The sequence below is a fragment of the Capsicum annuum genome, chromosome 10 (assembly GCF_002878395.1).
Source record: "Capsicum annuum cultivar UCD-10X-F1 chromosome 10, UCD10Xv1.1, whole genome shotgun sequence".
Lineage (NCBI taxonomy): Eukaryota > Viridiplantae > Streptophyta > Magnoliopsida > Solanales > Solanaceae > Capsicum > Capsicum annuum.
The window spans coordinates 2,380,228-2,396,240 of record NC_061120.1 but is presented as its reverse complement, the minus strand read 5'-3'; the positions used below and the strand labels follow the sequence as shown (position 1 = coordinate 2,396,240).

At 33.5% G+C, this 16,013-nt stretch overlaps 1 protein-coding gene across 1 annotated transcript; it reads right to left on the bottom strand.

Annotated features, from left to right (window-relative positions):
- LOC107845806 (TPR repeat-containing thioredoxin TTL1) lies at positions 1-5,469 on the bottom strand. Its single transcript, XM_016690292.2, has 7 exons — positions 3,903-5,469; positions 1,931-2,126; positions 1,657-1,838; positions 1,224-1,557; positions 971-1,130; positions 782-888; positions 1-605 (listed from the first exon to the last, which is right to left on the bottom strand). Exons 1-7 carry the CDS (start codon positions 5,165-5,167, stop codon positions 453-455), a joined length of 2,397 nt encoding a protein of 798 aa, XP_016545778.2. The 5' UTR covers positions 5,168-5,469; the 3' UTR covers positions 1-452.
- Positions 5,470-16,013: the final 10,544 nt, after the last annotated feature.

The following is a 16,013-nucleotide window of genomic DNA, read 5'->3' as shown; positions in this document are numbered from 1 at the left end:
TGAATAGGGAAAAATGAGAACTTTTATTGATTAGAATGTGCTTAACAACTTCATACTCATCCTTCTTTTTCACTAATCCAAAATAGTAGTTTTGTGAATATGATCATGTATGTACATGTTATGATCTTTATCTAACTCCAGCCGATGCAGCTACTTTCTCTTCTTTCTAACTGTTCATCTACATTGCCGTAAAATCAACTCTACAATGGATTGTCCTAGGAGGGGAGGCAATGCTACAAAAAAGAATGTAAACGTACGAATGGAAAAGTATCGGAGATGGGGAATTAATGAATGAACAAATGAGGGTAAAAAGGGAGACTAGACTTCCCCCCCTTGAAGAACACAAAAGCATGGCTGAATCGGACAATGATATCAGCAATATGTGGTAGCTCTGATTATGTCACATGTATATGTAAGCGGAGAGGGTGTTCAGAGAAGATGACACCGTGCTCTCAGCTACTGTAATGCCTGATGGAGGACTCCAGCATCTCTGGACTTGGCTTAACCATCTCCATCATGCGGATACCAGTCTTGTAAATCTTAAATGTAGGTACTCTTGTAACGTTCTCTGCTGCAGCGATCGTTGGGACCTCTTCCACGTCCACCTTCAGTAGAAAACAGAAAACAAAATGTAAATTAACATGAGTTTTTCTTCATTTCCCTGTCGTGCATGTAAAATCATCGTAAAAAATATAATAGCAGCTTAGAGTCGAGGTGTTGCCCCCCCCCCCCCCCCTTCCCCGTCTGCCTGCAGAGCACGGCGTGGCCTATGATTGTTTACCTTGAGAAATCTTATCGAAGGAAATTTGGTGCTTAAGGTGTCCAAGAATGGGGATATCTGCTTGCATTGCGGGTTGGATTCTGCGATAAAATGAACCACAGATACATCTGCAGTTTCCGACTGTTAGTTGTCACTGAATTATAGTAAATAATAGAAGGAAGGTTATGATGTGGACGAACGAAAGCCTACCAGATGACGAAATTGAATCCCGGAACTCCTCAAGATTCATATTACGCGACTTCTTCAACTCAGCTTGAGCATGGAGCAACGATTCAGTAACATCATTGTCATGTGGAAGTTCCCGCCGCAAAACCTCATAATCTCTCACAGCTTCAGCCCATCTTTCCAGCTATAATCCATCGCATACGGTCAAATTTATGATTTTCGCTCAAAAATGAAAACATACGGTAGCACTAGTTAAGGGTTAAACGTGGCATGTCACCTTGAAATTCGAGCCAGCTCTTCGAAGAAGCGCTTTAGTATAATATGGCTGGATATGGAGAGCATGGTTGCAATCATCCAGAGATTTTTCCCACTCTTCAAGTTTATACCAGCAAGCTGCTCTATTGCAGTAGAGGATTGAATTCGAAGAATCACGCGCGAGCCCTTCTCCATAAGCAATACTAGCTTCAGTATATCTTTCAGATCTAAACAACTCATTGCCACGAGCACGAGCTTGCACCACCATCCTCACGTTTTTATGTAAAATAACAAGTTCAGCGCTTCGAGGATCAACATTCGCAGCTCTCTCAATGACAGTAAGTGCATTTTCAAACCTGCAGATATTCATGATCAGTTCTCTCGTACTCCGGGGGCTGAACCTCTTTTATTTCTATACTACAACACAAAGTCATAAACACTACTCGTAAACTCACCTTCCAAACGCCATATGAATCTGAGCCTGAACAGATAATATGTATGCTTCAGAGAACATCCCGAAAAAATTTAACTCGCGTGCTGCAGCAAGTAATTCATGCTTATGAACTTCAGATACGCACATTTCAGCATCCCCCAATTGGTGTAGCTTCAAATGAGCTTCTGCTCTACATGCAAATAGCTGCGAATTCGATATCAGCGATTCAGTACCAGCACTTGTTGAAGTTTCATTCACCTATTCGTCATAGAACGTGACCACTAGAGATGCTTTACCTGAGGAGATGCCACAGCTCCAGAAAAGGTTGCTGCCTCGGCTTCTTTTAATGTAGTCTTCCAATCTCCAAGTTTCCGGGCGGCAGTGCATCCTTTGATATGTTTCTCCACTGCTTGCAACATCTGCAACTCGGCTTGATCTGGCTTAAAACCTTGGGAAAAATAGTGCCTCCTTGCGTCTTCAACCTGTCCTAAACTGTAAGTTTTACAGGAATGAGATAGCACTCATAGTTACAGGAAAAATAATCGAATCCAATTAAGAAGTTGGAGAATGCTGTGGAAAGTTTAATTACAAACCGCGACGAAACAAAGAGGTTTAATAAGAAAGACAAGAAGAGGGGAAAAGCTAACTTCTCGGAGCACAATCGGACTAAAAGAACAAGAGAACACCCGTATTCCAGAAAATAGAAGACACTATAAACAGCGAGAGAAATCGACAATATAATACATCTAAGTTACATAGGTCTTTTGCCAACCATTACTGATGAGTCAAAGACAGTCCACCAAGCCACCGAGCAAGGCAAAACAGAGTAAGAGGAAAAATGAAACACGAACGGGGAAACAGCACTAACATGTATAAGTACAGCCCTATAAACGACGGGACAAACATAGCGAACAAGTCAAAGAAACATTGACCCCACACACCCAAATAGACAAAAACTATCAGCTCTAAATCCCTCAAAACAATCAGATCTGGTTGATGGCAAAGCGCATTCCATCAGAACAATCAGCACATATTGTGCATCTGGTTTGACATTTGCATCGTAATATACATACACAACAAGCATCAAACAAGAAAGTTTTACATTAGCAAATAACAAGGCTAGCAAAGATGATCAAAATAACACATTTCTCGCCTAATATCTTATATAACCTACAGAAAGTTCACCACATTTCCGATATAGAAGAATCAACAATGAGCGAACAGCCATGTAGATTCTAAAGATTGAACTTCTTTTATCACTTACCAAGTAAATAGAGAATCAAAATAACACATTTCCCACGTAATGTCTAATTAACCTACAGAAAGTTCACCACATTTCCAATATTCGTGATCAATAATAAGTGAATAGGCATGTCGATTCTAAAGATTTGAAGTTTTTATTTCGCCTACCTAAGTAACAATGAAAATCAAACATAGCACATTTAACACAATCTCCATTACAATCTACAGAAATTTCGTCAGAATTCCAAAATTCCCGAACAGACAGATTCTAAAGATTGGAACTTCTTATATCACTTACCTAAGTAACAAAGATAATCAAAATAAAAGATTTCCCGCATAATATCTAACAATAAACGAAGAGACAGATAGATTCTAAAGATAGAAACTTCTTATATCACTTACCTAAGTAACAAAGATAATCAAAATAACACATTTCCCGCGTAATATCTAATAATAAACGAACAGACAGATAGATTCTAAAGACTGGAAAATCTTAAATCACTTACCTAAGTAACAAAGATAATCTTAAATCTTCCAACGTATTATCTAACAATAGACGGACAGGCATATAGATTCGAACTTCTTATATCACTTGCCTAATTAACAAAGATCATCAAATATAGCACATTTAACACTAAATCTCCAATACAAAATACAGAAACTTCACCACATTTCCGAGATTTCTTGATAACTAATTCGCGAACATAAAATAGATTTGAAATCATATAACACGCCTAAGGTATATAGATCCTAAACGCTGGTGTGCTCTAATATACGATGGATCCAACCTAATAGATAATCAAAACAACACATTTCCCATGTACTATCTAACAATAAACAGACAGACATATAGATTCAAAAGATTCGAATTTCTTATATCACTTACCTAATTAACAAAGATCATCAAATATAGCACATTTAACACTAAATTTCCAATACAAGATACAGAAACTTCATCACACTTCCAATATTTCTTGATAACTAATTCGCGAACGTAAAATAGATTTGAAATCATATATAACATACCTAAGGTATATAGATCCTAAACGCTGGTGTGCTCTAATATACGATGGATCCAACCTAATCGCTGCTTGACATTCCTTCACTGCTTCCTTATATCGCTTAAGACCAATCAATGCAGCTGCTCGATTACAATGCAATGCAGCATTTTCCGGAGAAATCGCTATACCTTTATCATAACGATTCAATGCTTCTCCGAAATTACCCTTCTTGTAATTCTCATTTCCTGCTCTCTTAAACTCCTCGGGATCATTTCTCAAGACCCCGCGTTTTACACTATCTCCTCCACCCATTAGTCCCTTCGGATTAATCCAATGATAATCCGAAACACCACCGGATTTCGGAGAAAAACCGCCAGGCATTATGGTCCCATGGCCATAAGAACCCTGTCCCGAACCAACTATATCACTCCTCATAGGCTTATTAGCCAACATAGCACCTCTCAAGAGTTTACCAGAGGGACAAATATTGCCAGCAGGAAGCACTGGCATAGTAGGTGAAGTAACTGAACTCGAATACTCGGACCGCCCATGACCCGACCCGGACTTTCTTGGACCCGGTTTGAGCTCACCTGAATGACCCGAATCCGACTTTCTTGAACCCGGTTTCAGCTCACCCGAATGACTAGAATCCGACTTTCTTGAACTCGGTTTAGGCTCACTCGAATGACCCGAACCGGACTTTCTTGGACTCGAAATATTGCCAGGTGAAGTAACTGGGCTCCCCCCATGACCCGGATTCTCACCGGAATGACCCGACCCGGACTTTCTTGAACCTGAAGTAACTGGGCTCCCACCATGACCCGTTTTCAGCTCACTGGAATGATCCGACCCGGACTTTCTTGAAACTGCGCTCCCACCATGAACCGGTTTACGCTCACCGGTATGACCCGAACCGGACTTTCTTGAACCCGAATTATCACCAGAATGATCCAAACCGGACTTTCTTGAACCCGAAATATTGCCACCATGACCCGTTTTCAGCTCACCCGAATGACCCGAAAAAGTCACATTCCGACCCGAAACTGATCCAGATGAACTGGAACTACTCGAACTGGTAGTAGTAGAACTCAACCCGGATCCAATTCGGGTCCTTAATGTTGAAACGGGTGAACCCGTACCCGTACCCATAGCCAAATTCAATTCACGAGAATCAGGTTTGTTAACATCATCATCATTCAATGTAGTATTTCTGAATTGATCAGCTAACGACATGGACTTTCTTGAACCCGAACCCGGATTCGTACCCGAATCCGAACCCGGACCCGACATTTTCACTCAATTTTTCTACAGAATGTAGCAATGTAGCTAAAATCTTGACGTGGGTATTCGCTATTTTCTGCAAATTTGTTGAAATTTATTCACTGTAAGAGAGTTTAACAAGAAAAACTGTAAATGTGAAGCATCAAGAAGATGGGAAAAAATGGCATTGAACAAGTTATATAGAGAAAAATGGTGGGGTGGGTGGGGTGGCGGGGTAGTGGGGTGAGTGGGGTAGATGGGGATCTCGTGATTATCAAAGCGAAGAAGCAAAGAATGAATGTGAGTAGAAGAGTATGAAGTAGAAGAAGAAGAAAAAATAAATAAAGAAGAAAAATATATATATATAAATATGAATAATAATAAAAAATATATTATTTTTGTATATCTTATGGTTAATTTGATAATTTGATAGAGTTTGATTAAGTTTAAAATGTGAGTGTTTGAGCTCGTTCATATTGTTCGATTTTGAGTGTGAATGAACAAAGTGAAAGATACGGTTGAATTTATAGATAACTTAGAATTGACTGGTTTTGGAAAGAAACGTGTTCGTCTGGGCGTTTATTAATAAAAGAGATGGATTACAGTAGGGCGGTGGATAATTTTGGGATCAACTGACTTGAGATGAAACGTGCTTGTATAGAAATAATTAAAAGATTTATTGTTTTTGTATATTTTATGGTTAAATTGATAATTTGATAGAGTTTAATTAAGTTTAAAATGTGAGTGTTTGAGTTTTTTCATATTGTTCGATTTTGAGTGTGAATGAAGGAGGCGAAAGATACAGTTGGATTTATAGATAACTTAGAATTGACTGGTTCTGGGAAGAAACGTGTTCGTTTGGACGTGTATGAATACAGAAGATGGATTACAGTAGGCCGGCGGATAATTTGGAGTTAAGTGACTGAAGATAAAACGTGTTTGTCTGGAAATGTATGAGCAAAGGAAATGAATTACAGCAGGGTGACGGTCAATTCAACAGTAACTGATTTAAGGAAGAGACGTGTTCGTCGAGGCGTGTATGATGACTTGAGAAGATATTAAATAGCGGTATCTGATTAATGAGAATTTATGTGATCAATTTTTTTGGCGAAGTGTATTAAAATACAGATATTGTTGACTTAATTAAGTTTAAAATGTGAGTGTTTGAGCTTGTTCATATTGTTCGATTTTGAGTGTGAATGAATTGAGGCGACAGATACGATTAGGTTTAAAGATAACTTAGAATTGACTGGTTCGAGATGAAACCTGTTCGTCTGGGCATGTATGAATAAAGGAGATGAATTACAATAGGGCGGCAGATAATTTAGAGTTAACTGACTGGAGATGAAACGTGGTTGTCTGAAAATATACGAGTACAGTAAAGGAAATGGATTATAGTAGGGCGGCAGATAATTTGGAGTTAACTGACCAGAGATGAAACGTGCTCGTCTAGAAATATATGAGTACAGTAAAAGAAATGGATTACAACAAGGTGATGGTCAATTTAGCATTAACTGATTTTGACGTTGAATTACGATCTTTTTTTAACCTTTAACTTTTTATGGGTATAATTAACTCGATAAAGTTTGATTTATGCTTAAACTTTGAGTGTTCGAGTTCGTTCATATTGTTGGTTTCGAGTGTGAATAAAGGAGATGGATTACGATTGTGTGACAAATAATGTAGAGTCAATTCTTGATGAATTATCATAATATGAAAATTACTAAAATATGGTCAACTGAGTAAAAATTACGGTCAAAGATAATTTTAAATAACAAAATAATACGGTAATTGAGGATTTATATAGTCAATTCGGGCTTATTTAGGAAAAATATTCAATTCTTGTTATTATTATTTTGATTATATTATCCCTTCCTCAAATATAGCTACTCGACTATATTTTTTTTCTTTTGGGAGATAAAATAGTTTTTTTTTCTTTAATCATGCAATATTTTTACCAATAATAATATAATAAAAAAGAATATATTAAGCCTATACAAATCCCTATTTGACTGCAAAATTTCGTTGGAAGCGCTCCCCACCTATTCCCTCAAAATACGTTATGCAGTGCTCGAATTTAGATTTAACCAATTCTTAATATAAATATTAAATATTGCATGAAAATAAAAAATAAATAAAAGATATCCCAAATAAATAATCATTGATTATTTTATTTTTTTTGGTCCCAAATTAAGTCAAACATTGAGTACATATATAGTCCAATACACATTCTAAATTTCAACTATATCAAATATGCTATTTTCCAAATATTTTTTTAAATCTTTTTTAACAATAGAAATGGTGGATTATTATTGAAAATTTTCAAAGTATGTATTTTTAATTTTACAAAATTCTACAAATTGATATTTGAATGTAGAAGATTTAATTATGATTTATCCGTAATTTAATTTTTTTAGAAGATATATGTCTTCTATTCATTAATTTATTGTAAATATCAGGTGTATTCAAATTAATGGTGAGTTATGAATTGAGAAAATTAGTTTTTTTTATGAAAAAATAAAAATTAGTATTTTATTTTTTGAATTTTTAGGGAAAAAATTTGAAACTAAACACAACCCAAATTAGAAATAATAACATGTTTAGGATCCATATTTTCTTGGTATATATCATTTTTTTAATTGAGAATATGTAATTATTAAGTTAAGTATATATCAAACATAAATACTAATGACATGTGTTGAAAATATTTATCTATTAATTAGTGGCATGTTTAGAAGATAAAAAGGATTTTAATTAATTAGAGCTTAGCCTTCCACCAATTTTTTAATTAGTATCCAATTAATTATTAGGCATCGAACATAAAAGTAGTTGTCATGTGATTAGTACGTCAAATATTTAAATCGCAAAGAATATTTTTTTGCAAAAATACAAAGTAAAATTATGCACATAAGACCTAATTTGATAATACGATTCGATTATCAAAGTTAGAAAATAACTATAAATCACAAGCCTTTTAATTTTTTTATGATCTTTTATTTTCTAAATAAATATTATATCTAAACACATAAATAATAATAGTATATAACCCAAACACATAGGGAAAAATGTTGACAATCATATAAAGAAATAAAATATTATTCACATTTATAAATGATGAGATTCTTTTTTTTGAGTGTTTTAGACGTAAAAGGCTATAAATAAAGATTAGTTGACAAAAAGGGTATACTTATATAGTATATTAGTTTTAAATTTTTTTAACCAAATATTTATTAGGATATTTCAAATCAGAAATCTCGAGTTCGATCTTTGTTCAAGGGAAACAACAAAGAAAAGAAAAAGTGGTCGACAACATCAACGTGTGTATTTGAGGGACTGTCTTCGGACTAAAAAGTGTCCACATGAGTTTGTTGAGGCATTTACATAGGCAGTGGCGGAAACAGAATTTTCACTAAGGGGGTTTAAAATAAAAAAAAATAGGCACACGAACTAGTCGAGAGGGGTTCAACATCAATGTGTGTATTTGAGAAATTGTCTTCGGACCGAGGAGTGTCCACATGAGTTCGATGAGGCTTTTACACGGGCAGTAATGGAGCCAGAATTCTCATTAGGGGGAGTCAAAATCGAAAAAAGTAGGCACACGAACTTGCCGAAAGGGGTTTAATATCAACATGTGTATTTAAGGGATTGTCTTCGGACTGAGGAGTATCCACATGAGTTCGTTGAGGTGTTTACACAGGCGGTGTTGGAGCCAGAATTTTCATTAATGGGGTTCAAAATCGAAAAAATAGGCACACGAACCAGTCGAAAGGGGTTCAACATTCACGTGTGTATTTGAGGGATTGTCTTCGGACTGAAGAGTGTCCACACGAGTTCGTTAAGGTGTTTACACAGGCAGTAGCCAGAACTCTCATTAGGGGGAGTCAAAATCGAAAAAAGTAGGCACACGAACTAGCCGAAAGGATGTGTGTATTTGAGGGATTGTCTTCGGACTGAGGAGTGTCCACATGACTTCGTTAAGGCATTTACACAGGCAGTAACAGAGCCACAACTTTCATTAAGAGGAGTCAAAATAGAAAAAAGTAAGTACACAAACTAGCCGAAAGGGGTTCAATATCAATGTGTATATTTGAGGGATTGTCTTTGGACTGAATAGTGTCTACATGAGTTCGTTGAGGTGTTTACACAGGCAGTGTCGGAACCAGAATTTTCATTAAGAGGAGTTAAAATAGAAAAAAGTAGGCACACGAACTAGCTGAAAGGGGTTCAACATCAATGTGTGTATTTGAGGGATTTTCTACGGACTAAAGAGTGTCCACATGAGTTCGTTGAGGTGTTTACACAGGCGGTGTCGGAGCCAGAATTTTCACTAATGGGGTTCAAAATCGAAAAAAAAAAGGCACAAACGAGTCGAAGGGGTTCAACATCAATTATATATACATCCAAAAGATTAATTTTAACCATATATAAATAGTATAATTTTTCGTCGATCTGGACCCCCTAACCATAAGTTGGTTCCGCCCTGTACCCAAGCATATGGTTCTCTTTTATATTTCTATCGAGAGTTTAGATTGCTCTATCTAAGCAAGACCGAACCTTCTTTCAAAATGAGCTACACAATACGTAAATTCAAATTATGAGGGCCGCTCATAAAATGATCCTATAATGTGTGAATTCAAATTTAATTAAAAACAAATACTAATATCAGACACTAAATGAGAAATAAAAAAAAAAGTTTTTAAAAGTAGTATATTGCTTGCATAGCAACCATATTAATTAGTTAACTTAAACCTTCTTTATATAGTTGGTTTATTAAAACTTTTATTATATACAAGTTTGAAAAAAAAATCAAATTATAAGATTCTATTATATACAATTTATTTATATATTTTAGAATGCCATATATAAACTCTAAGATGTTGATTTTTTTTATTTTTTTTTATTTAATAGGTTTAGCTTGTTCTCAATTTCTTTATCATGGAGAAGGAGAAAAAAAAATATTATTAATATATTGAAAATGCTTTAAAATTACTTTTCTTTCACTTATTGGATCATAATATTTGATAACGATTAATTATTAATCTAAACTTCTCCTTTTAATGGAAGTTGATGTGGAATATATATATGTTTTTTTTAATTAAATATGTGACATTTATTTATAGATTTATATGTAATTAGACTCAACTCATTCTTTCAACTTCATCTGTTTTAATTTATTTATTTTATTTTTACTTTATTATACTTCGATGTTTTTTTTTTCCTAATTTAGCAATTTTGTAATTTCAACATCCCGCATGATAAATTTATAATAAAAAAATTAAAAGATATTTTATTACTTTAGCTTCAATTTGGACTTTGGTCATATAAGTTTTGAAGTTAAAACTTGTATCGTGAAAATTTAAATTTTTGGAGTTATGTTTGAATACACATTATTATACATGAAAAAGAATTAAAAATTTATGTGTGGAAGTGAAATTTCTCCCATAAATTAGTCCGATCAAATTTTTTGAAAACTTAAAAATATTTTTAAAGATAATTTTTTAAAATCTAATTAGAGTTCATGGTCAAATAATTATTTGAAGATAAATTTTTCATAATTGTCTACGGTCAAATAGATATTTGAAGATAAATCTTCAAAATTTGGTTAATCATAAGATTCAAAATTCGGTTAATTATAAGATTCAAAATTCTTTTCTTTTTTAATTAGATTTTATGCTAAGTTAAAATGAAACGAACAAATTAAAACGGAAGAGAGGTGGCATCCACGTAGACTTTTATGCTGGGCCATACCCAATATTTAATTATATAAAAATCTATGTATTATTTTATGCGATAAAATACAAAATAAGATTGCTAAAATGACCAAATTAACCTCAAAGTATAAGAACATTTTAATTTATTTTAAAAATAAACAAAATATTTTAAATTATATGTTGTATACTAATATATAACATATCAAATTAAACATTCAATAATAGATAATTCTTCTACATGATCAGGAGCTTACGAGTTCAAGCCGTGAAATCAGTCTACGACAAAACTATAAAATAAGACTGCATATAATAAAGCCTTATGATCCGGTCATTTTCCAAACCGGCGCATAATAAAAACTTTAATACATCGGGCTGCCCTTTAAAACGAAATAATCCTTTTATTATTAATTTTCACATTAGTAATAAAATTACCCCTATGTTGCCTAGAGAGAATTTTTTTATGACCTATGCATAGGCTACAAAAAATAACAATCATACTCAATGTAATTCCATAAGTAAAACGGAGACGAAACTAAAAATTTTAATAAAAAGAATTAATTTAATTCAAAAAGGTTAAAAGAGCGTCTTTAGCGAGACTCAAACCCACAACACTAGGCTCAGTGGCAGATCCAGAATTTAGAAATCGTGGGAGTTCAGGAGGTCCACACATACATATTGATGCCGAAAGCTTTAAAGTTCCACCCGAGAACTAAAACACTCATCTATCTGCTTGTTTTACTGGGTGTTTTTTCTAATTCTTATATCAATTTTAATACATTTCTTGATATATTTATACCTAATTTGCGCCAGATTTAACGAATATCGGAGCACCTAAAAATTAGCTTAGGTCCGCCCCTGAATGGGCTGACACATTAAGTCCTTCAGTCGCTAAGTTATAGTTCATGCTGTCTTAAGTGGACAACTCATCAAAACATAATATTTTTATATATAAAAAAAATATAAATTTACCTTATGTATACTAAGGTAATTTTCGACGAAATGAGTTCAGTTGAAACCACTTGCATTCCCAATACTTCGGCTCCCTAATGTGAAGAACATAATGTACGCAAATTTTATATGTATCTTATATTAGGTAGACAGATTATTTTCGATAAGACCACGACTCAAAAAATAAAATTAAGAAATACAAATTGGACTAATTCAAAGTATATATTAGAAGTCAAAAATGTTGCTTATATTACAAGCAAAATGTAATTTCAAAATTGTCTTTATTTGCAATAAACAACAACTTTATTGTTTTTTGTTTTTGACTTTTTGTGAGTTAATTATGGCTTTTTGAATTTTTTTTTCAAAAAAATAATTGAAATTTATTCCATATATAGTTTGAAAGACTTGTGATACAAAGAGACAAATAAACATAGAATAAAGAGTGTATATATATAGTTGAAATTTACATAATTAGAGAGAAAAGAATGTTTGAAACTTTCTTATATATATAGTTAATTAATAATTAAAGAGTAATAATTAACATGACAACTAGAAAAACAAATAAACAATTAGGTAGCTTAGAACGGTCACGAGAACAATTTTTTTTCGGATTGGAGTCCGACTAAATTCGAATCAGTGCCAGAAAGTCTCACATTAGGAAAGTAAAACAGTGAAGAAGCGAAGCCAGGATTTTCGTCGAGGGGGTTCAAAATTTGAAGAAAAACTAGTCGAAGGGGTTCAACATCTAAAATATACACGTAAAAAATCATTTTAATCGTGTATTAATAGTACAATTTTCTGCCGAGAGGGGTTCGTATGAAGTTGAGATCAGGATGTATCGATATTTGAGTGGATAAGAGAGAGGGGATGTGGTTCTGAAAATAAAAATACTGACTTCGCTACTGAACAACCTCGATATATTAAGTGGATAAGTGAGTTAGAGAGAGACAATGCGGATAATTCTAAAACTAAAAATACTGACTTCGCTATGGCACGTCATCGATATGTTAAGTGAGATAAGTGAGTTAGAGAGAGATGATGTGGATGATTCTGAAAATAAAAATACTGACTTTGCTACTGTTGCTCATCGATGTGTTAAATGGATAAGTGAGTTAGAGAGAGATGATGTGGATGGTTCTGAAAATAAAAATATTGACTTCGTCACTGCACGTCATTGATATGTTAAGTGGATAAGTGAGTTAGAAAGAGAGAGGACTTGAACGGTTCTGAAAATAAAAATACTGACTTCGCCATTGTATGTCATCGATATGTTAAGTAGATAAGCGAGTCAAAGAGAGAGAAAGGATGTAGATGATTTTGAAAATAAAAATACTGACTTCGCCATTGTACGTCATCGATATGTTAAGTGGATAAGAGAGTTAGAGTAAGGAAGTGGATGATTCTGGAAATAAAAATACTGACTTCGCCACAACACGTCATCGATATGTTAAGTGGATAAGAGAGTTAGAGAGGGAGTATGTGGATGGTTCTTAAAATAAAAATACTGATTTCGCCACTGCACGTCATCGCTGGAGATCTATCGGAATCAACCTTTCTACTTTATTTGATTTGAGATAGTGGTATAGTTGCGTACATTTTACCCTCCCCAGACTCCACTTTGTGAAATTACAATGCGTATATTGTTGTTGTTGTCGCCACTTCACGTCATCGATATGTTAAGTGGATAAGTGAGTTAGAGAAAGATGATGTGGATGAGTCAGAAAGAAAAAGTGTCTCTACAGCTCGCCCAGAAAAAGATAATTTCATTGACGTCTTGCCATGTGACCGGAAGGTCATTGGGTTAAGTCGTGGAAACTGGAAACAACACCTTGTAGAAATGTAAATGAGGCTGCGTATAATAGATCCTTATGGTTCGATTCTTCTCGGAGTTCTGTGCGTAGCGGAAATTTTAGTACACCAAACTACCCTTTTAGTCTAATATTATGCAATATTGTTCGTTTTGAGTCAGAAAGAAAAAGTGTCTCTGGAACTCGCTCTGAAGAAGATAAGTTCATTGATGCCTTGCCATGTGACCGGAAGCTCATTGGTTTAAGCCGTGGAAACAGGAAACAATACCTTGTAGAAATGTAAATGAGGTTGTGTACAATAGATCCTTATGGTTCGATTCTTCTAGGAGTTCCGTGCGTAGCAAAAATTTTAATACACCAAACTGCCCTTTTACTCTAATATTTTGCAATATTGTTCGTTTTGAGTCAGAAAGAAAAAGTTCGATTCTTTCGTCTTATTCAGACGTTATTGGCAGAATGTCTTCAATCTAGTCTGCATGATTTTTTTTTCAAAAAGGTCTCATAGTGAGGTGTGAGACTTTATTCGCACATTCAATAATCTTCCTCTCGAAACTAATTAATTAAATTTCGTACAAGTCGACGACTATCACCAAGATTTTATGGGCTTATTTCGAGATTAATTGTGTGCCACTATATTGAACCACCACTAAATAAAAAATTTTATTAAGACGATTTAACATTAAATATGTAAAAGTAAACATACAAAAAAGTAAAAAAAATTAACATCTACTATATATATATATATATATAATTTTGAAGGAAAACCTTAAAGTAATTGATAAAGTTGCTAACACGTGATCAGAAGGTTACGAGTTAAGCCGTGAAAACAATCCTTTGCAAAATATAAGGTGAGATTGTTGCGATTCTTCTTCGAATCTCACATAACGAAAACTTTAATGATCATACGTATAATTTTAATCGTATATAGATAATGTAATTTTCTTATAAAAGCTTCAAATAGTACAATGATGATAATCATTAATTTGTCAGATTTTTCTCTGAACAAAACTTGTTGATTGGCTCTTTTCTTTCACAGAAAAACGTAGCAAATTTAAATTCATAAAGTTAAAAAGTACTCAAAATCTTTAATTGTTTTTTTGTTTTTATCTTACGTACACTTTTCACATGTCCATGCAACTCATATATTTTATTCTTTACAAAATGGCACTATATATATATATATATATATTGTGTTTGTTCTCAAATGTTCATTACGTATATAAATTAGTCATATAAAATATATTATCTTTTTTAATTACATTCATCGATCTGCCTTAATCGAAATAGATTAAGGTTTATGGCTTATTGACGCTGATACGCATAATATAAAGGAGGCGATATATTTTAAGTGATTAAATTATCGATGTGAGTGTTAGGGAATAAGTGTCGTATAGGAATGCTTTGTTGTATTTAAGTATCCAAATACTATGAGTTTTAAAATAAAATTTATTGAGAAGTTTAACAGGTTATCGATATACGACCTATTGTCAATGCTTGTCATGTGTAATAGTTGTGAATAAAACGAATTAAAATATACTTTCTTTGTTTAACAACGCGTTAAGAAACAATAAATAATAAGAGTAATTTTATTGTATCACTTTTTGAATATAATAAATTTAATGTCTTGAAAAATACATTGAGTGAGAATAATATATATAATAGCAAGGATAAAATAGGTCGGTAAAAAGGAATAAATTATCCATAGATTTTTCAAACTGACCGTATTGCTGATCATCTATTTTTAGTATAGTAGATAAGTATTGTTGGACAGAGGCAGTATAAGAATCAATCTTACGGAGAAATTGGGATTCAACATCTACGAGGGTGTTTGAATTGACTTATTTTTAAGTATTTTTGGCTTTTAAGTACCTTTTTTGAAGTATTAGTACTGACGTTTGGGAAAGCTAAAAAGTTCTTTTACGCACTCGCTTTTAGGATAAAAAAGTGTAAAAATAAATCAAGCCGTGGAAATAACCCCACAGAAGTGTAAGGAGAAACTGCATACAATAGATTCTTGTGATCTGACCTTTTTTCGAACCCTACACATAGAGGCGGAGCCAGAATTTCTGCTAAGGGAGTTCAAAATCTGAAGAAAAACACATCGAAGAGAGTTCAACCTCTACAATATATATATAATCATTTTAATCATGTATTAATAGTATAATTTTTCGTCGCCGAACCCTCTATTATTAAGCTTACTCCGCCTCTTTCTATACATAATGGAAGTTTTAATGTATCGGAGTGTTTTTTTTTTTAGTTCATTGGATTCCTTTTTGTTTATAAAAAAAAATTATATGGATATCATGAGAAATAAAATAAATATAATAATTGAAAGTTACTCAAGAAAGTGAGTTTTCTTTATGTCTTGACATTAGACATTTTTGTCCTAAAGTGCTTTTATTAATGGTC